A 27,471-nucleotide genomic window follows, 5' to 3' on the forward strand; every position below is an offset into this window, starting at 1 on the left:
CCTGGGTGGCTCAGTCAGTTAAGCGTCTTGATTTCAGCTCAGGTCATGATACCAGGCCGTGAGACTGAGCCCCAAAACAGGCTCATCCTTGGTATGGGGCCTGCTTAAGATTCTCACTCCCTCTCCCTCTGCTCGTCCCCCTACTCACAGGCATGTGTGTGCGTGCATGGGTGCCTCTCTCTCTCTTTTTAAATTGTTTTCCTTGAGCCATTAGCAGAGCAGCATCTGGTACAATTAATCACTTTTCTTTTAATCATCTTTCTTTACTTGGCTTCCGTTCACAACACTACTCTTCCTTGCTTATCTTCTTCTCCTTCTTATGGAACATCATGGGGCCCAATCCTTTTCTTCTGTTCATCTACACCCATTTCCTTAGTGATCTGATCCAGTCTCATGGCTTTCACTGCTTTCCACATCCTAAGAGGCCCCAAATTTACATCTCCAGCCCAGATCTCTCTCTAGTCTAATGCCTAATGGATATCTCACATATAACATATCCAAACTAACTCCTGACCTTCAAACCACCTTCACCTCAAACCTGCTTCAGAATCTTCTGTGTTCAGTATGGCAATTTCATCTCTCCAACTGCTCCAACCAAAAACCTTGAAATCATCCTTGACTCATCTATCTCAGACTCTACATCCAAAACCTTCAGCAAGTAATATTGGTTCTACTTTAAAAACATATAGATGTTGATGAGAAATGGACTAATTCTCATCATCTCCAAAATTACCACCGTCACTGTCCAGATTATTTTAATAACTCCCTAACTGGCCTCCTTGCTCCTGTTCTTTCCTTCCTAGAGCTTATTTCCAACACACACAAAATGATGCATTTAAAAATTATGTCATTCCTCTGCTCAAAATCTTGCAAGGTCTCTCCATTTAACTCAGTAAAAAAAACAAAAGCAATGCAAGAACCCAATAATCTTGCTTCCTTATTACTCCTCTAACCTCATCTTTCACTTTTACTTTCCATCCTTTCTTCTCCAGACTCCTTACTGTTCCTTGAACATGCCCAGCATGCTCTTGCCTTGACACAGCTGCTCCCACTTCCAGGAAACACTCTTCCCCCAGATACTCACATGGTAAATTCCTTCACATCCTTCAACTCTTTGCTCAAAACTCACCTTTGCAGTGACATCTACCGTCTCCTTCCTATTTTGTAACTACCTCCCCTTACTTTCAATCTCTCTCTCAATCCCCTTACCTTGTTCTGATTTTATAAAACTTACTGTCTTCTAACACATCATATAGCATACATCCGTATTATATTTATTTTTTATTGTCTGTATCACCCTACTCGAAATAAGCTCTGCAAAGCTAAGGGAAAATACCTGATTCATCATTTGTTGGTATGCATTACTGCATATGTCTGAAACCAAGTAGAACCAAAATGTGTTCATATAAGCTACAAAGTCAACCCAATGTTTAGGAAGTACTCCCTAGATCAACAAAACTCTAAAACTCATAAAATAGCAAGGATGATACCTACAATCTCAGCAGTTAAAAAATATTCTCTAGTATCTTAGATTTTTTTAGTGCTAATCTATAATTCTCCAATTAAGATAACTGAAGATAATTTAACCAAATGGTCATTTTGTTCTAAATTATATTACAAAAATCTCAAATAAGAATCATTGTACTAAATCCAGAAACAGAAATACCTTAGAATGATTTGCAATATTATTAAAAGTTGAATAAGGGTCATTTGTTAACTGGGAGTTTTTTCTCTGTTTTTAAAATTTCTACATAACCATGAGATCAATATCCTTAGCATATGCTTCTGAGTAAATTTTTATCTAGCAAAATAACCTGTTTTCATGAATTACTCTTTCTTTCCAGTTACCTCATCATGATGCTGGTTAAAGAGATAGCCCCTTCTTTAATACAAAAACACTTTTTTTCCTTAGTTGTCTAGGAGCTTTAATATGTGAGGATGGTCAAAATAAAACCAACCTACATTTGGGTACCTGATGTCATTAAAATCGGTCAGGAAAAAAGAGGCGAAACTGCCAACACAGTGTAGTAATTCCCACTAAGAACAGGACTAAATAAATAAATGAATATATACTCTCTCTATGGCAGCAAGTATTCATTTATAACTAAGATGATAAATTATCCTATTACTTATGTTCAAAGTAGCCCTACTTAATATCATTCCCTAAAGAAGCACTTTTCTATGATATATAGAACTTAATTTTTTTAACATCTTTAAACTATATTTACTCATTGTTTTTGTATCCTTTTATTTGTAAGTACTTTCCAAAGTGAAAGTACTTCAATTATTCTTTGATATCAAATACTTTCAATAAGCAGTGAATTCAAAATGCACAGGAGTAAATAAAGTAATGTTAATTTTATTATTATTATTAAGATATAATTTTACAGAAAAGTTGATGAGCTCTACTTTGTACTTAATTCACAGAATTTGAAAATGCCCACAATTCATCTATTACTCTTACAAAACTCATAAACTATGCATTCCTCCCATTTCTATCTTATACTACATTCATAAGTATGCCTGAAAGTAGTGCAATTAATAAGACAAAAGTAAAACCAAAAATACCCTGTGGATAAATTTATTTATAAATAGTATTGTTGTTATAGAATAAACCAAAAGAACTCTAAGAAATAGTTAAAATTTTACCAAAACTACAATTAAAACTACATAATCAAATTATTCCAAATAAAAACAAAAACCTACCAGCCTTGGGGTGCCTGGGTGGCTCAGTGGGTTGGGGCCTCTGCCTTTGGCTCAGGTCATGATCCCAGGGTACTGGGATCGAGCCCCACGTCAGGCTCTCTGCTCCGTGGAGAGCCTGCTTCCTCCTCTCTCTCTGCCTGCCTCTCTGCCTACTTGTGATCTCTGTCTGTCAAATAAATAAATAAAATCTTTAAAAAAAAAAAAAAAAAAAAACCTACCAGCCAATGAATTTATCAATTAACAACCTACATCAACATTTACCATTCATAGATTAGAAAAAATCTGACATGCCTTCCTAGCTATCCCTGGAAAATATAACCACCACCATGTCTCATAACTGAATGATACTACTGTTCAATAAAGGGAAATATGAAAAGAGTAACGTGGGGCGCCTGGGTGGCTCAGTGGGTTAAAGCCTCTGCCTGCGGCTCAGGTCATGATCCCAGGGTCCTGGGATCGAGCCTCGCATCAGGCTCTCTGCTCAGCAGGGAGCCTGCTTCCTTCTCTCTCTCTCTCTCTGCCTGCTTCTCTGCCTACTCGTGATCTCTGTCTGTGAAATAAATAAAAAATAAAATCTTTAAAAAAAAAAAAAAAGAAAAGAGTAACGTATTCTGTGAACTATAAACTATATTGTTGGGAGGCAGAGTAGAGAAGACATGTACTAATCAGGTAACTTAGAAATTCAGTTTTCATGGCCAATACTGCATGTGAGCCCATGTAAATACTGAATCAGAGAGCTTCTACATAAAGTCAGGGTTATACCCTCAATGAAAAATGGTTTTGTTTTGTTTTGTTTTGTTTTAATCTGCTCTGCAGACCAGACAGAAAATGTCTATTTTAGCCTTGGCCCTATGTGGAAGGAGAAAAGGCTTTCCTTAAAAACTTTCCATCATAGACTAGACATCATGTCACTGTGGGCATGAATTTACCCTACATATAAATAAGGTCCCAAAAAACCACATGCTGGAATTTTAATTTAATTTAGACCAAGGTTGCTAGGCCCCCAGAAATACACATTCTCTCTAGAGCAGGCGATCTAACACCCAAGGGGGCCCAATCTGGAACAAAGCCATGCTTGTTTGTGGTATGTATTATATGTGGCTGCTTTTATGCAAACCAGCAGAGCTGACTAGTTATGATAAAAACCACGTGGCCCACAAAACCTAAAATATTTACTCTCTGGCCCTTTACAGAAAAGACTGTGATCCTTAGTTTAAAATATTGATAATATGGTCAAATGTACTTAAAACAAAACAAGACGAATTAAAGCAACAGAAATAGTAGCCTATAAATTGGAGGTTGACCAAAGAGTGAAAGTACTAGTTAACTTTAGACTTCATTTTTTTTGAAACTTCAAGTCAAAACCTCTGGTTCAATCATAAGCTTCATGATAGTTTAATTCTGAATCTTCCCATTTTCCTCAGAGAAGACGTGGAAAACATGAAGGTAACGTGAAAGAAAAAGAAAATTAAATATCCAGAGAAACTAGGAACTTTTAAAAAACTACAAACTCCAAATAAGGTGTGAATATGCAAAAAAGTAAGTAAAACCAAGAGAGTCACATAGAAGAAGCCACAAGAATGCAGAAAAGATGAGAAACAGGAGTGTGGAAGAAGCCTAGTGGTAGCAGATCTCAAAAATTACCACGCTCCTTCCCACAAAAGGCTTTCTCTCCCTAAATGTAAGAAGAGCCATAATTAAAAACAAGAAGGCAACAAAGTAACACAAAGTGTACAAAAACCAGATGGAATCATGAAGCAAAATCCAATCCCCTCTTATACACAAGAGACACATTTAAAACAAAGTGATTCTGAACGATTAACAATGAAGGAAAGGGCAAAAGTATACCAGGAAAATACTGAACCCCTTCCCACAGAAAGCAAGAGCTGTAATATTAAATATCAGACAAAGTAGAAATCAAGTCAAGTCAAATCAAGTCAACATTAAGCAAGCAAAGCAATTTATAATATTAAAAAACACAATCTGCAATAAAGATGTAACAGTTATGAATATCCATAATATCAACTTTCATAAAGTATAAATTCCAGAATATACAAGGAAAAATAGGCAAAAATAAACTAACATTTTTAGACTTTAATTCAATTTTCAGAGCATAGTAGATAAAGTACAAAAAAAAAAAGTAAGGAAAGAATAGAATACCTAAACAGATTAATGAAGTAGATTTGATATGTGTGTGTATCAAATGTCATACCTTGATATTATAAGATTTACCTCCTTTTCAAGTGTCTATAAAATATGAAAACTGGCCCACAAAGAGAATCTCAATAAATTACAAAAAGTAGAAATAATACCAACAACATTCCCTAAACAACATAATAAAACCAAAAATTAATAACAAAATCAAAAAACAAACACCTTTCTACATAGAAAATTTCTAACTGCTGCTTAAACAACTCTTGGGCCCATCTAAGAAATGCAATGACAGCCACATGTGCTTCAATGCCACCATGAGTCTGTTACAACAATAATGTATGTACATAATAGCAGTCTATCCAATACAGCATTGCTAATTAACCATTACACTCCAAAGTGTTCCTATCAGCAGGAATTCTCTTTAGATCTGTTCTATTTTCCCAGTAAGATAAGAAGTAAGGTCTTTGGCTCAGGATAATTGTGGAGAAGGAAGCACTTGGAAGTTTAGAGAGGAAATATGAATGAAATGTATAAATTTGTATAGAGAGGAAATATATATGAAATAGAGAGGAAATGTATGAAATGGTCAACCTGGGAGAGTTGAAGGAAAGACTGGTGATTATAAGGTTCAAGCTGGGTAAGGTTAGAAGTACAGAAAAGGGAGTGATAGTGAAAAACCGATAGGAGGGCCAATGGACTGAAAGCTCTAGTAAGGTTGGAGAATTGTCAGAGGTGGGGTACTAGAAGGAGTAAACTGGAAAGATCAGTGGCACTCAATGAGTAAGATAACTGAAATGGAAATTATGGGATACACTGAGGAACACAGGCCAAGGGTACGACAATGGGAAAGAGTGACTCAAACAGGATGGAAAATAAGATCCCGGAAGAGAGATTAAAAAAAAAAAAAAAAAGAATCCAAGAATTAGAATAACTCTTTAAGTGGATACTGAAATCAGAGAAATAGTTTACTAACATTTTTCTTTGTAATGTATTGTAATATAAAATATTCTGTGGGATAGAATGATAGTGGACCAGAAGTTATATTTTTCAAGGAATAAAGCACAATGATCTGAGGGCAACAGAAAAGAATAGGTGACACAGTTTGACGATGTAAGGTTCAAAGGTGAGTGCTTTAAAGGAGGAAGGAAAGGGAATAGTGTAAAATGGCAATAAGAAGTAAGAAGGATATGTATTCCACTTTCCACTCAGCTGCAGTGGCGATTTGAAAAGAAAACTTATCACTTGAAAGGACTGTAGGAGGAAGAGAGGAGTATTTTTAGAAAAGGAGTCTTGTAGCACATTAAGGACTCCCTTGTTGCTCTGCAAGTGAGAGTCCTCATTAAGACTACACAAGGACTCTAAATAGTTGAATATAGCTGTCTATACACAAAGGAGCCAAAAACTTGAGTTCATAATACTGGCCAGAGCCAAAAATGGAACATGGTCTTCAATCTAAACAGGGAACACATGGTATGTGTACATAAATTTTTTTTTTAAATCTTGTGTTTGAAAATGTTGTAAAGAATTTTTTTTAAAAAAATTTTGAAGTACCAGAAAAACAAAGAAGAGTATTTAAGAGCATAGTATAAAAAGTTGTATGTAGATCATCTCAGTCACCTTCACCCACCAGATAATAATCTCTTATAAAAGATTACAACAGACTATCTTCAGGAAGCTAACTTTAAAAGAATAATACACATATCTTACAGTAAGATTAAAAACAGAACCCTGAAAAATGAAAATCCTGAAATCATGGAATGCATAATAAAGAGACTAAGTTAGTTTTAGTTCTTGGTTCATAAGTAAAATCCAAAGAAATAGCACCATCTGTTGGAATTTCTCATATTTATAAATATTCTCAATTCTTGAAAATGTGTAACTGGTATGTAACACTTCTCACTTTTAGCTAAGAAGATAAATATTAAAGGACAAAACCTAACACAAAATCAAAAGGTTTATATTAAAAAGTATTAATTCTTAGCTCATAATTCTGATTTCAAAAAACTCACCAGTTGACTAAATTCATATGAAGATTTTATTGAAGATTAAAAATAGTCTCAACTAATAAAGAAAAGAGTATATAGTTCCATTTTCAAAGTAACTCACAGATATGGTATTCCTGTATGCTGCTTGTATAACCATATATTGCCGAATATCCAAATATTATGATCATGACAACATCTCTACTATCCAACTCCATAATGTGTGCTGAATGTCCCTCCACAGCATACTGCTGACCATGTCCAAGAACAGTAGGAGTTTTTGTACTCCATGACTGACTATGTACGTTAAAAACCCATAATTCGTCTGTGACATTGCCATCATTTGTTTCAATTCTGCCTCCATACATAAAGATGTTTTCCTGTAAATTAAAAACATATATTAATAATCAAAATAGTCATATCTTAGCAATATAATTAAAAATAAAGGTTTAATTTAAACACTAAACTTTAGTAATCACTCATAACATGCATAAGGCATAGTTTTTATTTATAGAAAGTCAAATGGGAATTAATGCTTTTACTTACAAGAAGGGGGAAAAATCCATGCTTTCAAAAAGGTACTTTAAAATACTTTATTTAAAACAGCTATATTAATATAGTTAAATTGACTATGTTTTTAATTATCTTAGTTGTTGAGGCTCTACTTCTTACACTTAAATTTTACCAGCTATGTATATTGCTTTGTGCTATTCTCATTCACTGTTTTCTTCAAGAACTGTCCACCAAAAAGGTAGACCACATTGCAGAATACAAAATCAATATACAAAAAATCTATTCTACTTACACTTAAAATGAACAATCCAAAAATGAAAAATGAAACTAAGTAAACAATTCCATACACAAAAGCATCAAGAAGGAAGTAATACTTAGAAATAAATTTAACAAAAAAAAATAACAAACTTTAACTCTGAAAGCTACAAAACATTTTTGAAAGAAATTTTAAAAGATCTAAATGAATGGAAAGACATCCCATGTTCATTGGTCAAAAGACTTAATATAATTAAGACGGCAATGTCTCCAAATTGATCTACAGATTCAATGCAATCTCTTGAACGGCTTCTTTGTAGAAATTGACAAGTTGATTCCAAAATTCACATGGAATTGCAAGGGACCCAGAATATCCAAATAATCTTGAAAAAGAAGGTTACAATTGGAGGACTCACACTGTTCGATTTCAAAACTTACTATAAAGGAAAAGTAATCAAGACAGTGTACCACAGGCATAAAGACAGGCATATAAATCAATAGAACTGACAGTCTATACAACTAGGGCCAACTGATACTTGACAAGAGTGCCAAGACCACTCAGAGGGAAAAGAACAGCCTCTTCAACAAATGATATAACGAGAACTAGACAGTCAACATGCCAAACAATGAGCTTGAAACTTTACTGCATACTATGTACAAAACCTAACTCAAATGGATCAAACACCTAAATTTAAGAACCAAACTATAAAATTTTAGAAAGAAACGGGAGGTAAACCTTCCTAACACTGGATTTGGCAATGGTTTCTTAAATATGACACCAAACACAAGCAACAAAAGAAAAACAATAAATTGGATTTCATCAAAATTTAAAAACTTCTGTGCTTCAAAAGACACTATCAAGAAAGCTCAGAGAATGGGAAAAAAAAATCCACAAAACATGTATTTGATAAGGGACCTGTATCTAGAATATATAAATACCGCTTACTTCTCAATAATAAAAAGACAAATAACCTAATTAAAAAATGGGAAGGGGGAGTACCTGGGTGGTTCAGTCGCTTAAGGATCTGCCTTCAGCTTAGGTCATGATCCCAAGACCAAGACCAAGATCCAGCCCTCCCCAACCCAGCCCCCAAGCCTCCTCCCACAGGGCTCTCTGCTCAGCAGGGAGTCTGTTTCTTTCTCTCCCTCTGCCCCTCCCCTCTCCACCTGTCCTGCTCTTTCTCTCTCAAATAAATAAATAAAATCTTTTTAAAAATAAAATAAAATAAAAATAAATTTTAAAAATTAAAAATGGTAAGACGACTTGAATAGATATTTCTCCAAAGAAAATACAAATAGGCAATAAGCACATGAAAAGATTACTCATATCATTAGTCAACAGGGAAATGCAAATCAAAACAAAATCTGATACCACTTCACTAGGGATGGTTATAATCCAAAATGATATCAAATAACCAGTGCTGGCAAGGACGTAGAATAACTGCAACCTTCATACGGCCTGTAGAAATGTAAAATGATGTAGCCACTCTGGAAAACAGTCTGGTAGTTCCTCAGAAAGTTAAATATAGAGTTACCATTTGACCCAGCAAATTTCAATCCTACTTATATACCCAAGGGAAACATAAGCACATGTCCACACAAAAACTTACACATGAATGTTCACAGCAGCATTATCATAATAGCCAAAAGGTGAAAACAACCCAAATGCCCAATCAACTGATAAATGGATAAAGCAAATGTAGTATTTCCATAATAGAATATTATTTAGCCATAAAAATGAAATATCAATACATGCTACAACATGCTAGTCACAAACCATATGGTACATAATTTCATTTATATGAAATGTCCAGAACAGATGAATCTACAGAGACTCATGATTGCTTAAAGCTGGGAGGATGAGGAGGTTTGAAGTAATAAAGCATACAAGTATCTTTGTGAGGTAATGAAATGTTCTAAAAGTGATTATTCAACTCTGCGATTTTATGCAAATATGCAAAAGGTTGTTGCACAACTCTAAATAAATTAAAAACCATTCCAAATGCACACTTTGGATGACTGAATTGTACGGTATATCAATTACATCTCAAAAGTTAATATCAAAAAATGCAATAAATCAAAACACTAAAACTAAAAACCAAAATTAAAAGAAAAAAAAGCATTTATATACACACAAACACATATACACTTCATCTTAGCCAAAAGGCCGAAAAGTGGTTCACGAACACATATACATAGAGAGGTTTTTATCTTTAAAACATGCATACGCATAGAAAAAAAGAGTTGACGTTTATTCTTTACATCACTCTTGTATTTTCCAAATTTTCTTAAATAAGCACAGAAAATATGTAAGTTTTAATTTAATGGGTCTAGCCACAGACTACAAAATACAAGACTTTGTTGATTCAAAATAAAAACAGTTAAATAGCCTATATTTTAATCATACTAAATTCATGAATTACACAAGGGTAAGTGAGTACAATGCAATCCCTATCAAAAACTCCACGACATTGGAGAAACAGAAAAATCAATCCTAAAATTCGTACGGAATCTTAAATGATCCCAAGTAGGCAAAACAAACTTAAAAAACAAGATCAAAGCCGGAAGTCTCACACTTCCTCATTTCAAAACTTACTGCAAAAGTGTAATAATCAAAATTGTGTCACACTGGTACTGGTACACAGACACAGATCAAAAGAATAGCCCAGATAGGGGTGCCTGGGTGGCTCAGTGGGTAAAGCCTCTGCCTTCGGCCCAGGTCATGGTCTCAGGGTTCTGGGAGCGAGCCCCGCACTGGGCTCTCTGCTCAGCAGGGAGCCTGCTTCTCCCTCTCTCTGCCTGCCTCTCTGTCTACTTGTGATCCCTCTCTGTCAAATAAATAAATAAAATCTTAAAAAAAAAAAAAAAGAATAGCCCAGATATAAACCCTCGCACATGATGAAATGATTTTCAACAAGGGCACCAAAACCGTTCAATGAGGAAAAGACAGTCTTTTCAACAAATGGTGCTGGGAAAACAAAGTATCTACATGCAAAGAAATGAAAGTGAACACTTACCCTACACCATAAACAAAAAAATTAACTCAAAATGGATTAAAGAGATAAATATAAAAACTACAACTTTAAAACTCTTAAAAGAAAATATAGGGAAATAACATAACATTGTTATTCATAACACTGGATTTGGCAACGACTTCTTGGATATGACACCAAAAGCCCAGAGAACAAAATAAAAAAAAGAAAAAAAATAGATTAACTTGACTGTGCCAAAATTAAAAACTTACGTACATCAAAGAATGTATCAAGAGAGTGAAAAGACAGCCCACAGAATGGGAGAAAATATCTGCAAATCATATATCTGATATGGGGTTAATATCTAGAATATATAAAGAACCCTTTCAACTCAACAATAAAGAACCAACCAACCTGATTTTAAAAATGGGCAAAAGACTTGAATATACGTTTCTTTAGAGGAGGCATACAAATAGCCAATAAGCACATGCAAATATGCTCAACATTACCTATCACTGAAAAAATGCAAATCAAAACCAGAATAAGATACCATTTCATACAAGGGTGACTATTATAAAAAACAAACAAACAAAAAATAACAAGTGTTGACAAGGATGTGGAGGGATTAGAACCCTGTGCACTGCTGGTGAAAATGTAAAATGGTGCAGCTGCTGTGGAAAACAATATGACAATTCCTCAAAAAAGTCAAAAATAGAATTATGATATACTCCAGCAACTCCTCTTCTAGTTATCTATCCAAAAAATTTAAAGCAAGACTTAAATAGTTACATATCCATGTTCACAACAGCATCATTCACAAGAGTCAAAAATGTGAAAGCAACCCAAGGGTCTATCAATGAATGAATGGATAAACAAAATGTGATATATCCATACAATGGAATATTATTTAGGCTTAAAAAGGGAGGATATCCTATCATATACTATATGGATGAAACTTGAGGGCATTATGCTAAGTGAAATAAGCCAGTCAAAAGACAAATACTGTATGATTCCACTTATATGAGGTTCCTGGAATAGTCAAATTACAGAAAGAGAAAGTAGAATGGTGGTTGCTGGGGATTGGGGAAGAAGATGGGGAGTTACTGTTTAATGGGTATAGAGTGTCATTTTTGCAAGATGAAAAAAGGTCTGAAAATAATGGTGGTAACTGTTGTATAACAATTTGACTATCTTTAATGTCACTCAAACTACATTTAAAAATGGTTAAAATAGTAAATTTTATATTATGTGTACTTTACTACAATTTTTTAAAAGCCTAGGTGGCTCAGTGGATTAAGTGACTGCCTTCAGCTCGGCTCATAATCCCAGGATTCTGGGATCAAGCCCCACAATGGGTTCCTGGCTCAGAGGGGAGTCTGCTTCTCCCTCTTCTTCTCCCCCTCCCCATGCTTGCTCTCTCACTCACTCTCTTTTCCAAATAAATAAATAAAATCTTAAAAAAAAAAAGTGATTAATGACTAGGCATAAAGCCATGGACAAAAACTCAATCTTCATTTTTTCTCATGTTCAATGAAGAATTTGTACTAAAATCTATTTTTTTACTAAAATACTATATGAGTTTGTGACATCTCAAGTTATTGTGATCTATGATCTAATTCTCATTAAGATTTGAAATAAAACTGAGACTTAGCATTTTTTTTCTCAAAGATAAACTCTTAAAAAAAATTGAATAGAATTTAAAAAGAACGATCCATACCTGATATAAAGCAAGAGAGTGTCCATATCTCTGGAGAGGACCCCTTGATAGACTTCCTACATTCCATATACTGCTTTCCAAATTATAACTAAAAGCAAAAAAAAAAAAAAAACTGTATAAGCTAAGATTCATTTTTGTTTTTTTAATTTGCATGTCTTCCTCACTTGTATTCAAGTATTCATTGAACTCAAAAATAATTATAACTAATAAACTCATAATTTCATGTGCCACATTAGAAATTTTTAATAAAGACTCATTCAAGACATACCTACTCTAAATCAAAATTCAATCATTTAAACATGTAATATATATTAACTTGAGTAGGCTATTTATTTCTGGAATTAATTTGTTCAATTACCCTTAACAATTTCAACCAACTGATTAGCCTAAATAATAAGTGAGTTATTCTGCATTTTTAAGTTTTTTTAAAAGCCACCTTTTTCTTTTCAAAATAGACAAAACTTCTCCCCATTTTCATAACAGCCATTTCCTTTATGTATTTATTTTTATTCTTTTGTACAGACTAAGCTTAGCATTATGTAAATTAACTAAATATGCACTTCCTATGCCAAATATAACACGTTCACAGAACACTTTTTGAAATAAAATAAATCTAGTAAGATAGAAGCTTCTGTAAAAATAAAGTACTTATTGGATTACAGGATAAAAAAAGAAAATTAATATGTTCTAAAATATATACATGAAAACAAAAGTTCCAAACTATGAATCTCAAATGCTCATCCAACAGAACTCCACCATCATACTCTACAAAGTTCCTCAATTTGCCAAAACAAAAAAGGGAAGCACCCAGCTAAGAATTGGCTAGAACACTGTTTAAGAAGCTCATTATCAATTCTCTTTCTTCAACTCATCAAGAAAGGTTAGAGGGCTCACTTCACCAAAAAAAAAAAAAAAAAAAAGAGAGAGAGAGAGAGAGAGGGAGAAAGGGTTACCAAAAATTGTCTTCAGTATCATGTTTAACTCATTTCCTACCATGGAGTTATAAAATACATGTGTATGACATAAATGAGGAAATAAAATCAACCAGAACATAAACATAACTTCCAGACTCGTACCTGTATCTACCTACCATATCTGTACCCAACACACAGCTTTCTACCAAGTTACCATAAATTAGGGCCCAGCAAACTATTTCTGTAAAAGCCAGACAATAAATATTTTAGGCTTTGTGTACCACATTGGTCTCATACATTCTTCTTCGGTTCTTTTCTACAGCCGATTAAGAATGCAAAACCATTCTTAGCATCTAGGTCCTAGGCCCCTACTTGACAGTTGGCTGTTTCTGCTATCAATAAACTATATTTGTGTTCCTGGTGCACTAGATCCCACAACATTCTAGCAGTTCTCCCATCTCTTTCCTACATCACCACTTTCTGGATTTACTAGATAATTCCCATTGGCATAAAAACATGGTATTATTTTTCCCCACTTATAAAAAAAAAAAAAAGGAAAATTTCTCTTGACCTCACAGCTCCCCCTTCAAGCTACAGCCCCATTTCTTTTCTATGCCTATTCTTCCTTACCCCACCCTGCACCTCTCCACTCTCTCTTCAACTAACTCCAAACAAGCTTTTAAAACGCGGCTCCAACAAAACTGTTTTTGTTAAAACCAGCTTCCTCCTGCTAAATCTCTGGGCCCTTCTCAGTCCTCATTTTCCTTGATTTGGCTAATCATTAGCATTTGACACTGCTAATCAATCCTTCCTCCTCATATACTCTCTTCCCTTGCCTTCAAAGATACCACACTTGGTTTTCCTACCTCATAGGCCACTCCTTTACAGCCTCCTCTGCTGTTTTCTCATCTTTTACCTTGACCTCCTAGTGATATGGTGCCTTGGGTTCAGTTCTTGGTTCTCTTCTCCACCTAGAATTCATTCCTTTGATGATTTCATCCTAACTCAAGCCCCATTTCTATTCTTCTTACCAATCCCAGTATATTCTTCACAAAGTAGGCACAATACAAGTCAAAGCATGCTCAAAGATTCCCATGACTCTCAAAAAACCTACAACATCCTACATGATCTGTCTCTCTCCCTGACTATCCCAAGAACTTCATGCTTCCCTCTCATGTATTCCATGAAAGTCACAGGGCCTCCTTGCTGCTGCTAGAACTGTCCAAGTAGCTCCACATTAAGGCTTTTGCCTGGCTCTTTTCTCTGTCTCCAGATAACTGCACTGCCAATGCTTAATCTCTTTAAATCTGTTGTTATCACCTTTCCCATGATGCCTACCTTGACCACTACATTTATAACTCTCCTCTTTGCACTTTGTGATTTGCTTTCTAATGTGATTTCCTATCTATCTTGGTATCTATCTTTATATATATGCATATATATATATAATTTACATACAATGTACTTATTTATGATGGTAATTATGTTTTTCTAATTGCCTGTCTTTCCTCACTAACTCCATAAATATAGGGACAATTAATATGTCCACTATGTATCCCAAATATCAAGCATACAGTTAATATTCAAAACAGTTTGCTATGCCCATAAATACATGTTAATTCTCACTAATGTCTGTATATAATGTAAGAGCCTATTTAGCCAGAGCGATTCCATCTGGTTAAACAGTGATTTTGTTGTTTATGCAGTAAAACTTAAACTGACCCTGCCCCCCCCCCCCCAACCAGGGGACTTACTTAAAAGCAAGTCCAGGAAACTAATCCCAGGTAACAAAGCCCAAATATAAGGGTGGGTCAGGCCGGGTAGAGACATCCAATCAGTGGGGCGTGCATACTGTCTCCCTAGCTACCAAGGAGTGTGGGCCCTGCCTTTTGGGCACCTATTCTGACCAAGGTGATAGGTTAGTTCAAATATCTACTATAGGGTAAATTGTGATTCAATTGGTCACTTGTGTGTGACTTAGCATGACTAGGCAGCTTTCTCTGTATGTTGCAATCTCATTGGCCACCTGTGTGTGACCAGGCTCAACCACATGGCCTTTGCCTTTAAAAGTTAGTCGGTAAGGCAGGGAGAGTTCGCCCTCTCTGTAAGAGGCAGCTCCGAACGGTTGGTTTGATTCTCGATGCTTGACGCGAAATAAAGCTTTGCCTGACCTTTGCTTTTATCAGTCTCACTCCTTTGATCACGGACCTATCATTGGGGGACCCATCATATATGTTCTGTCAAATAATACAGAACTTTATATCTTACTGAAAAATTTTGTCTTAAAATATAACATCTAGGGGCATCTCGGTGGCCCAGTCAGTTAAGCATCTACCTTTAGCTCAGGACATGATCCCAGAATCCCAGGATCAAGCCCCACACTGGGCTCCCTGCTCACAAGGAGTCTGCTTCTCCCTTTGCCCCTACCCCTGATCATGCTCTCTTTCTCTCTCTTTCTCTCTCTCTCTCTCAAATAAATAAAATCTTTTTTAAAAATGCAAAAGATTTTTACAAATGTAACATCTATACCTCAATTAAATTCTACAGAAGAGAAATTGACTAATGACTGACATCACTTCTAAAAGCCAATGAATATCCTTACCTACCTACAACTGAATTACATTCAGAATAATAAAAACAAAAAATTCTCTAACTTGTGAACACAGCAACCAGGTTACTTTTAATCTGACACCTCGAGACTTACTACAAAACTAAACACTATACACAAAAGAAACAGGTTGCAGACAAAAAAAAGTTAAGCTATCTGAGTCAAATGAGAAATATATAAGTTTAAGAGTATCAAATGATATTCACCACTTAATTTTAAATATGCTATTAAACTTGTACAGAACACAAATTTTTAAGATTCCCATGTTTCCCTGACACTGTATTCCATCTTCACAACTCTACTTTGCAAAGACCACGGTTTAATTCAAAGTTTTATTTTATTTTCATAGACTTTTCATTATCATTAATCATAGTTAATTTCCTTCTCATTTCCACATTTAAATCGTATTATTGCTTCAGGTTCTTTTTATACCTTAACAACTTGTTTAATCCTACCAACTACCCTTCAATTCTTTTTAGAAAATTTTATCCTTCATATACTATGAGGTATAATTCTAATTCTTCACTTAAATATTTACCTATCACTCTTCCTTTTCTTCCTCTCCAGAATTCATTTTAGACTTTAATTCCAATCGTATTCAATCATAGCTTTAAAGCAATCTCCTCTTAAACACAGACTTTTTTATATTCTCCAAAGTAACAAGGTTAGTATTTCACTTGGTAGGGTTGCCAGATAAAATATAGGATGCTCAGTTAAATCTGAATTTCAGATAAGCAACCAACAAATTTTTAGTGTACCCATGCAATATTTGGAACAAAAGAAAAAATACATATTTTTAAAGTTATTTTGTATATTGCATATTGCAAGGAGCCTACGTGCAACCTATACAATTTTACAATGAAGACTAACAAGGTCAGTTCTGACTGGTTGATGCCCAGGTTGTACCAGTTATATTATTATATTGAAAACAATACTGATAATCAAATTACTCTTTCTAATTCCTCTTTTATTCTGTTGATAGATGGTTGATAAAATAAAACTGGCAGCTGAAAAAAAAGTCAGATAAAGCTGCAAACCATGTGATTTCTCATGTCATCCAATCATGCAGAGGATAATCTCTATTGCGCCAACAGCAAATAAATGATTTATTTTATAATATTGGCGCTGTGTTCCCAAAAGCTTGTAAAATAAAAGCTCAGGTAAATTAAAACTTACGGAAAAAAATGAAAGTATTTTTACATAAGCAAATACACTTCATTCTAAGAAAATGAAAGGTGACAGGATTTTTAATGTCTAATACAGGCACAGTCCCCTACTTCTTTGAAGTTAATATTTTCATACTAAGAATTTGAGAAAAGCAATCTCTAGAGAGGTAATAAAATGTCTACAAAACAAACTTACATGCACAATGACAAAAATTAACTATGTATGTACTGAGTTCATGTATTCTCAAATCAGTCCCATGTAGCAAGTAGTTACTACCACTGATATAACCGTTTATAAATTTGGACAGCAATAAAATAAGAAATTTAGTATAGTCTTGTTACCAAAATAATCCAATAGATTATGAACATTTGAAAAAAAACTTACTTCAGGACCATTTGAAAAGAACTGTAGTTAAAAGTATATCCACCAATCACCCACATAAATTTCCCATGTAAAACTGCTTTATGGGAAGCCCGACCTACAGATGGACTGAAGGGTTTAACATTTGGCAAAATCCAGTAAGATTCAGTAGAAGGAACATTCAAAGAACAATCAGGACCTATTAAAAAAAAAAATCAAACACAATGCATTAAACAAAGACCTTACGTTATAGAAACAGAATATATGGATTAAGAAAATTTAAGAATTCAATGCTCATGCTATTAATAAATGCAATATACATAAAATGATCTAAAATATAACTTATAGGAAAATTTCTAAGACCAAAAATAATGCAAATAATAGTCAAAAAGTTCATATACCCAACAGACATAAATACCACAACCTGAAAAAAAATCATTTAAGTAATACGAAATATCATATTTACTTTAGTATGCTACTAGAAGGCTACTAGAATATTAGACTGCAAATCAATGTACGCAAATCCTGGTTTGGTCACTGACAATAAATGTGACCTTGAGCAAGTCTGTTTGTCTCTCCCATCATCAATCTTTCATGTATAAAATAGAAATAACAATTGATCCCCTAAAGGTTATTATAATTTTTTAAAAGACAGTGGAAATGAAAGCATTTATAAATTATAAACTATTAAACAAATATGAAACCAAAAATTATATTTTTCTTAGTATCATTATATTAAGAACAACCAAAATTGGTATTAGTAGAGAGGCTTATTATCCTCAAACAGAAAAAATTATTATGCATAATAAAATAAAAAGTATTAATAAGTGCAGGATAACTTAAATAACTTAAGTTAAAAACACTGCCTTTACCTACCCATCATTCAAGTTACTCATGAGACTTGGTTTCCTCCTCTGTAAAATATAGGAGACTAGCCTAGATCAGGTTTCTCAAACTTAACTAATTGAAGGAATGCTCCTAAGGGAAATATATATTTCACCAAACTTAAGGTTCATAAATTATTTTAATTCTAAGGAAACTAAAATACACTGAAATAAAACTAGATATAAATTCCTTATGTTTGAAGTACTTTTATAAATATAAAACCAACAAAAATTTATAAATTGTATATAAACTTACAAAACCAGTAAAATTAATGTTTACTTAATATGATGGTAATAGTGTTTTGCTCAAAGTAAATCATTGGTCCCAAGTTGAAGATGATATTACTACAGTGCCTTTTTAACATACTTTAGCATACCTATATTATCTTGACATAATTCTCCCATCACGTTTCTTTCCTTTACCTTTAATAAATAGTTTAAATTCAATAATATGCCATATTATCATTTGAACTTCACTTGTAACAAAAGCATAAAACACCTCAGGAATATTCTTTTTAGCCTATAGTATGTAACATCACTTGGTCTCAAATCCATAGCAAACAGGAATGCTGACACTGCAACCAAGTGACATTTTTACTCAATTATGAGATCAGTCACTTGGCTTAAATTTGTTAATACAAAGAAGTTTTAGATTATCTTGAATCACAAAATTTTAAAATATCCGAACAGACTCTGATGTGAGAGACATTAACCCACACAGTTTCCATTTGTTTACGTGTTCACTCACCCATGCACTCACTCATTCATCTTCAAAGTCCTTTTCAATGCTTGCATGCTATATTTTTCAGGTACAAACTAGGTAGCATTCTAGCTTATCTCTTTGATAACAGCATAATCCTTTAAATCAGATACAGAAAATGTTACTACTTCTGAGTGAGAAGACTACAAACTATTCCTTGGTAACTGAAGAAATTTAAAGAACATACTGCTGTCAAAAATATTTTTTAATTCCAGTTCTAAAGCACTTAGAATTCACTCAATTCAAGTTGGCAAACAACCACCCATGAGCAAACTCCAGCCCATTATCTGTTTTCGTAAACAAGATTTTATTAGAACACGGCGTGCTCGTTGGAGTACGACTAGTGTTGTAGTTGAATACCTGCAACACAGACTGTGTGGCCTACAAAGACAAAACTCACAGAAGAGTTCACCAATCTCTAAGTAAACTGAAGAGAAATGAGATCCTATGGACGTTATATATAAGTAATATATTCATTAGTATGAATTTTTGTATCTTGTTTTCTTAAAAAAGAAATGTAGATTTGTTTTAAATCATGTAAGTCAGGAATAATAAAGCAAATAGGGTAAAATGTTAACAATAGGGGAATCTGGGGGTAAAGGGCGTTTGGATAGTCTTTGTACTATTCTTATTCCTGCAATTTTTTCATAAATTTAAAACTTTCTAAGTAAAAACTTAAAAAGAGTCTACCACCTTAAGGCACAGAGTTGGGAGCAGTCAAATAATACCTGGGTATTATTTGACAAAGAGCTTGACAGAGAATTAACAGCACGTAAAACTCTTGAGAGTCAGAACCATATTTAAAGCGTAATGTGTTTATGAAATCTGTGCTAAAGCAAAATGTTTCAGAGCAGGTTTGTAGTAGGCTATATAAAGCCCCCCCGCCCCAAAGAAGTCTAGGTCCTAATCACTGGAACCTTTTGCCTTATCTGGCAAAAGGAATTTTGAAGATATGACTAAATTAGGAATCAAACTCAGAAGTTTATCCTGGATTATCCAGGCAGGCTCTGAATGTAATTACAAGTTTCCTTAACCAGAGAGGGAGATCTGAATACAGAAGAAGAAAGCAGTATGACCACTGAAGTCAGCTGTAGTGTAAGCTTTGATAGTGGAGGAAGGGAAAACTAGGAACTGCAGCTCTAGAAGCAGGAAAAGTCAAGGATCTAGAAAAGATCTAGAAAAGATCTAGAGCCTCCAGGAGTGTGACCTTGCAAGCCCTGAGATTTTAGACCAGTGAAACTGACTTCACACTTCTTATCTCAGATGGTAAGAGATTAATAAATGTGTATTGATTTAAGACATCAGGTTTATGGTAATTCATTACAGCAGTTATAAGAAACTAACACGTATAACTAAATTTATTACTTAATTTATTTAAATATTGTTATTTAATACAGAAAAACAAGATTCTAGAGGTTTTTTAAATTTTACTCAGTAATCTAAAAAATCTGATTTTCTACACAAAATAGGAGTTAAAATTTTTCTTATCTTTGTTACTACCATATCTTACTTCTGGCAATTATTAGAAGAAATGTCTATAGTCAAACTCTACATATCATCTTTATTTTGTTCTAAATTAGGAAGTTTATAAATAGAATGAGATTCATGAATATGGCTTAAAAGTTTAAGGAGAACTAGATACCTTAATATGTAGAACGCTGTGTTCTATAACTAAAATAATTAAAAACATCATTTTAAAGGATGCCTGAGTTGCTCAGTGAGTTAAGCATCTGACTTTGGCTCAGGTCATGAAATCAGGGTCCTAGGATCAAGTCCCACATCAGAGTCCCTGCTCAGTGGACAATCTACTTGTCACTCTCCCCTTCTCATTCTCTCTCTCAAATAAATAAATGAAATCTTTTTTAAAAAATGTAATTTTATAAACTGAACATTAATTTAAAACATAAATAACTATAAAGAATACACTATACACAAAGGCTTCACCATCCATTAAAAATCTAATATTGATATCTACATTTAAGGCCCTCAAAGACTCCCTTTTTAGTTTTTTTTAGAGGGTGGGGAAGAGGCAGGGGGAGAGGAAAAGAGAGAATCTTAAGCAGGCTCTACTCTGGGCAGGGCTCAATCTCAGGACCCTGAGATCATGACCTGAGCCAAATTCAAGAGTCAGATGCTTAACTAACTGAGCCACCTAGGCACCCCAAGACTCCTTTTTTATAAAAATATATCCATGAGGGACGCCTGGGTGGCTCAGTGGGTTAAAGCCTCTGCCTTCAGCTCGGGTCATGGTTCCAGGGTCCTGGAATCGAGCCCCGCATCAGGTTCTCTGCTCAGCAGGGAGTCTGCTTCTCTTCCTCTCTCTCTGCCTGCCTCTCTGCCTACTTGTGATCTCTGTCAAATAAATAAATAAAATCTTTAAAAAAAAATATATATATATATATATATATATATATCTCCATGAAAAGTCCTCTATGTACCACTTCCTAATGTGGCCCCTTATGCAGCACCTCTGCATTAACTCTCCCTGCACAACTTCTATCTCAAGGTATGCAGACCTGAGCTATCTTGAAAAGATGTAATAAACTAATTCACATTACAGTGGGGATTTCATAAAGATTTAATATGCTACATTTTCCACAGGTTGTGCATCATTTATAATCCAAAGAGCATAAATGAATTTCTAATGCTGTAACTTTGGAGATTAGTAAAGGCTATTGAGAGATTTTTGAAGGGAAAATGCTATTCTACACACAATCATAGAGAGTAGAATTACACTCTGATGTCTCCCAAATGTGTATCTCTAGTCCCACAATCCCTCTTGAATTCCAAGTTCAAAGACAGATGACCTATATGACATCTCCACCAGCTGGATGTCTAATAATAATCTCAAACTTAACATGTCCAAAACTAAAATCTTAACTCTTCCCTTTCAAATCTGCTCCCTCACTAGTGTTCACCATCTCAGTAAATGGCACTTCCATTCACCTCACTGCTCAGGACAAAGACCATGGGGCTATTCCTGAGCTCTCTCTTTCACCCACATTCCATATCCAATCCATCAACAAATCCTGGACTGACATTCATTAGGTATGCAGGCGTACAGCCTTTCTGACCATTAAAATATGGACAGGTTTCAATTGAAGCAGATGCTGCCTCAAGCCCCTGGCCTACCCTCCCAGTTCCCCGCCCCTTCCTGAGATAATCCAAGCCTCTCCAGTCAACAACTAAAGGCATGATACCTGGCACAGCATGGCTCCTCCAGGATCTAGCTCCAGTCCTAAGGCCAGCATGCATTTTGACTGGCTGGTGTCTGAATGTCTGTACCCTACCAATGATAAACATCTTTAAATTCTGTCATTTCTACTAGACACCAACCACCAATTCTTTCCTTTACAGCTACCATCCTAATCCTAGCCACCTATTTGGAACTATTTGGAACAAGAGTCTCCAAAAACTGGTTTCCTTATTTCTGGTTCCCTTCTCATCACATTCTACTCTCCACAATGCAACCAGAGTGATTAAAAATATGAATTCATTCCTACTCAAAATCCTTCAGTGGCTTCCCATCACACTTCAAAAAAAATGAAAAATTCCTAACATAGCCCAACACCTATGAGTGGTCTCAGTATATACTTACCGAATGAATGAATAAAAATAACCTTAGAGCTATAAAAGATCAAAAGTATGAGCTATGAAGTAAACCAAGATTTCCAACTTACTAGATATGAAACCTTGGACAAATTACTTCTTCAAGCTCCTTTACAGTAATCCTAATCTTTTTTTTTTTTAAGATTATTTATTTATTTATTTATTTATTTGACAGAGAGAAAGAGAGCCAGAAAGGGAACCCAAGCAGGGGGAGAGAGGGCGAGAGAAGCAGCCTTCCCACTGAGTGGGGAGTCCCATGCAAGGCTCAATCCCAGGACCCTGGGATCATGACCTGAGCTGAAGGCAGATGCTTAACTTAAAGACTGAGCCACCTAGATGTCCCAGTAATCCTATTCTTATTATTAAGTCAATCCCCTCATTTTATATATAAGAAAACTAAGTATACTTGAGGCAATCTATGTTAATAGATATGTCATTAGATATTACAAATAGACATGTCAAAGAAAAAAGGAAAATTACAAGTAAAAAATTCCTATAATCCCAAGGGGCACCTGGATGGCTAAGTCGGTTAGGAAACTGATCTTGATTTTGGCTCAGGTCATGATCTCAGGGTAGTGAGATCAGCCCTACATCAGGCTCCACACTGGGCAAGGAGTCTGCTTGAGATTCTCCCTCTGCCCTCCCCACATCAACCTCACTCACTCCCTCTCTCTCCAAAAAAAAAAAAAAAAAGTCCTACAATAGCAGGGAAATCAAACTGAGAAAAAAATTGCAAAGATAAAACCTAGAATAAAGAAAGAACCACAAAATGTTTAAAGTTCTTCCAAAGTAATTCCAGACCACTAAATTACATTCCAAATACAAAGTGTTATATTTTGCACTGGAAAAACTGGACAAGTTTTTCTAAAGGAATCTCTCTCTGATTTTATAATGGAAATCAATACAAAAAAATCTGTTTATATAACACAAATGAAATTTAGAAAATAACTTAGCTTCCATATAAAGAAAGATAAAAATTTAAAGTTTTCAGATGAGTGAAACGGCAATTCCCCAAAGGTCCAAAAATTATTAATAGATTTATATACAAATTTTTGACGTTACTAGAAAACCTGTAATTGCTATGTACAAAGATACAGAAAGGAAAACCTGTCAGTAAAATTCGATCTCCCCCAAATAGGAGGGAGACTAATTGTTCCTTAGTATTTAATAACTTAACAGCAGGCTTTGATTTCTAAAAACAAGAATTACTCTGAGTGGAGTTTCTCTGTATCATTTAAAGCAAGAAAAGAAACCAAAAAAGTATGCAGTCATGTAAGGGATTTTCAGGGGAAAAATTAATCTTTCTCTAGAATTTTAGACTTCCTAATATAGTTTTAGCTCATACTTTTAATTCATATTTAATCTAAGTCATGATGAAAATTTTATTATTAAGGTGGTATAGACTTAAAGGGCCAAATTATACTTATTTTCTTTTTTCAGTTCTCAATTAAAAACACTAAATTAATGCTAACTTTGTACCAAATGCAGATTGTTAAGCTAAATTTCTATCAATACATCTATGTTGCAAATATCACTTTTAGTATTGTAAATAAAGCTAATAACAGAAATATAAAATACATATACATATATATATATATGAACTCTAATAGTATAGAGGGCACTATAGTACAGAGTACCACTATACGCTGGTATAGTGTATCATCTAGATTTCTTTGGTTGTAAGCCACAGAAACTAATTTCGGCTACTTTAAGGAAAAAATGGGAATTACTGGAGAAATTCAGAGAATTTCAAAATGAGGCTAAAAAATCAAGTTTAGAATAGGCAACTATCTGGATTTATCATCCCATCACGACTACTTTAACTAAATGAAAGGCAATTTCCCAAAACAAAGTTGGATTGCTAACAGAAAAGGAAAAAATATGCTGAGAAGGGAGATTTTAAGAGAGGTGTATGTAACTTATTTTAATCATTCCAGAAATAATTTTATGATTTAGTATGTATACTGAATCTGAAGTTCTCCAAATAAAAAGCAAAACAAGGTAACAAAAGTATAAGTCCTCTTCTAACAGCACTGAAAAATCTGACTTTGTTTCAGTATCCAAAGTATTCTAAACATTTTCTAGCCCCACTAAACCAATCTCCAAAGGCCAGGCATGAATTTTCATGTATTGTGAATGTTCACAGATGTTTTGACAGTATTTTAATTTTATAGAACAATGAATTGTGTGAATGGTAATCATTATACTGTTCTGTTCCAGGATTATTTGGTTCTCTCAGTTTAGGTCAATGATGCAATTATAATATAGACAGGAACTGTCCTGTTGGCAAAGAAAAGTGTTTTCCAACATATTATTTTGAGTCATGGAAAGCTTTATGGACTTTGGTTCTAATTCGTTGAAAATGATTAATATAGAGTTAGCTAGGACTGAGAGCAGGATTTGTTTATTCTACTTCTCTAAGTCAGAGCCATTAATACAAGAGCCTGTTACAGCATCAGGTAAGCTTCTCTAAGAAGGGAAGTTACTCGTCTCACACAATATCCCGTGAATTGTATTGTGACTTGGAGCTCAGTCTGTTCCACTCTCTCTACACTTAGTTTCCTGGTGATCTCATCTGATTTCATGGCTTAAGTACCACCAATAGTTTCCAATTTAATATTTTTAAGACCCAAATTTATAGCTACAGTACAGACGTCCTCCACTAAACCCCAACTATCTGTTCAACATCTCCACTTAGATGTCTAAAAGACATTTCAAACTTCACATACTGAAGTCAAACTAATTTTCCTCCTAAACTCTTCTTCGTCTCCATTGGTAACTCTACCTTACCTCTGTGGTCTAAAAAATCTTAGTCATTTTGACTCTTTTCTTTTCCTCACCCCCTCCATACGCAATGCATCAGCAAATCTTATTAACCCTGCTTTTTAAGTTCCATTTAGCACTCAAGACACTCTTACCCCTCCACTGCCTGCCCACACTACTATCACCTCTCATCTGGATAATAATTATAGCAGTGCCCTCTTAACTGGTACTATGCCTTCAGTATTCTCAATTAGAAGCCAACAGAAACCTTTTAAAACTAAGTCAGATTAGATCAATCTTCTGCTCAAAATTTTTCAGTGGTTCCCCATTTCACCTAGGGTGAAAGTCAAAATCAGTACAGCTGTCCCCAGTGCTAAGGCTTAGCTGAACTGGCTCCATTATTCACATACCTCCATCACTCCAGTAACCCTTAAACCCCATATCTCCAATCCTCTTGTTCTGTAACTTCTCTGAGCTCCTATCTGACTAATCTTCCATTAGTAATTCAATTCCAGGCACACTGGCCTTTTAGCTGGTCCTCAAACACGAAGGGCATGTTTCTACCTTAGGGCTTTTGTACTGACTGTTCCAACTGCCTAGAATATTCTTCTGAGTAAGGATATAGCTAATTCCCTCACATGTACCAAGTCCTTGCACAAATGTCACCTTCTCAGTAAGGCCTAAACTGACCACTCTATTTTAAATTGTAACTCCCATCCCCATATCTACCCCTCTTTCTCAGCTCTACTTTATTTCTCCACAGCACTTATCCCTTTCTAATATACTATACTTATAACGTGTATATTGTGTTCATTGTGATCTGTCTCCCAGTTTAATGTAAGTAAGCTACATAGAGATCCTTGACTTCTTTGTTCCACGATGTATCCGAAAGGCATAGAATAGTGACTAAAACTTAGTAGATGCTCAAAAAACTTTGTTACATAAATGAATATGATATATATATAATATATATATATATACACACACACTCACAGACCCACACACACATTCTCAATGCTACCTTTAAACAATTTTTCAAGTAGGTTAGGAATAAAAACTTAATTATATTGACTTGCAAGAAGTCAGATCTGCTGATTCTACTAGTGGGAAGAATGACTAAAAGAAAAGAATTTAATTTAGTATATTACCTGTCATTAAAGTTAAATAAAGTAGAGAGACAATGTTTATTATTATTAAACATAAAAAGGAAAAGGTAATTTATCCAGTGAATTTTTTAAAGGTGCAACCTATACTCTGATGCGTACTTACATACTAAAGTAACTAAGCATGTCCTGGTATGTCATATGGCTAGTGCAGAAAAAAACACTTCAAGATAAAATATTCATGAGTTTAAATTAAAACGTTTTATATTTTTCTAAAACGAACAAAATTATCAAGTTTTTACAACCTGAATGAAGGCAGAGGTTAAGTGTATGTTCTGGTAGTCAATACTGCCACCTACTGGCAAATGTTAAAATCTAAAACCAAAGGATTGCAATGACTGGAAAACAAAGAATCCAAGAACCACATGCTCAAATTCAGTTGTTTTTCTCAATATTTAAAGTCATTTTTTATAAATTAAGTACATTAAATAATTTATTACAGTACTCATCTTCTGAAACATTTATACTTGAATGTCTATATATCATTAAACTAGTCTTATTCATTTATTCAACTCCAGAAACCAATATTGCACTGTATGTTAACTAAGTAAAAATAAATTTAAAAAATAATAATAATAATTCCCTCAGCAACAACAAAAAACTTGAATGCCTACTACACGTCAAGCACTATAATATGTACTGGGGACACAAACATGATCAAAACATAATCATTCTTCACTTCATGGAGCTTATACTCCAGTAGGAAAGAAAATTAAAAATCATACATACACAAATGTGATAAGTGCTATAAATTAAAAAGGTAGGGTCCTAGGAAAGCATACAACAGGAGAATCCAACCTGGTCTTAGAATGTTAATGGGGTAAGGTATTCCTGGATGAAATTCAGAAATAAGAAAGGCCGTGAAATACTAAGGGACAAAGAGGCATGAAAGAAACTGAAATAAGTTCAAATAATGTATGAGTTTAAATAAAGAATCAGGGGCT

The 27,471-nt window shown here is 34.4% G+C and overlaps 1 protein-coding gene across 1 annotated transcript in view; it reads right to left on the reverse strand.

The window, feature by feature from the left end:
* The window catches only part of ATRNL1 (attractin like 1), a gene marked incomplete at its 5' end in the record, with an annotated part of 807,401 nt that overhangs the window by 736,575 nt on the left and 43,355 nt on the right, over positions 1-27,471 (reverse strand). Inside the window, 3 exons of the mRNA XM_080822490.1 lie at positions 6,967-7,222; positions 12,300-12,387; positions 17,373-17,547. Coding sequence (XP_080678616.1) covers positions 6,967-7,222; positions 12,300-12,387; positions 17,373-17,547 — 519 coding nt within the window. The remainder of the gene's footprint in view (positions 1-6,966; positions 7,223-12,299; positions 12,388-17,372; positions 17,548-27,471) is intronic.

Source organism: Martes martes (assembly GCF_963455335.1).
Source record: "Martes martes genome assembly, chromosome: 14".
NCBI lineage: Eukaryota > Metazoa > Chordata > Mammalia > Carnivora > Mustelidae > Martes > Martes martes.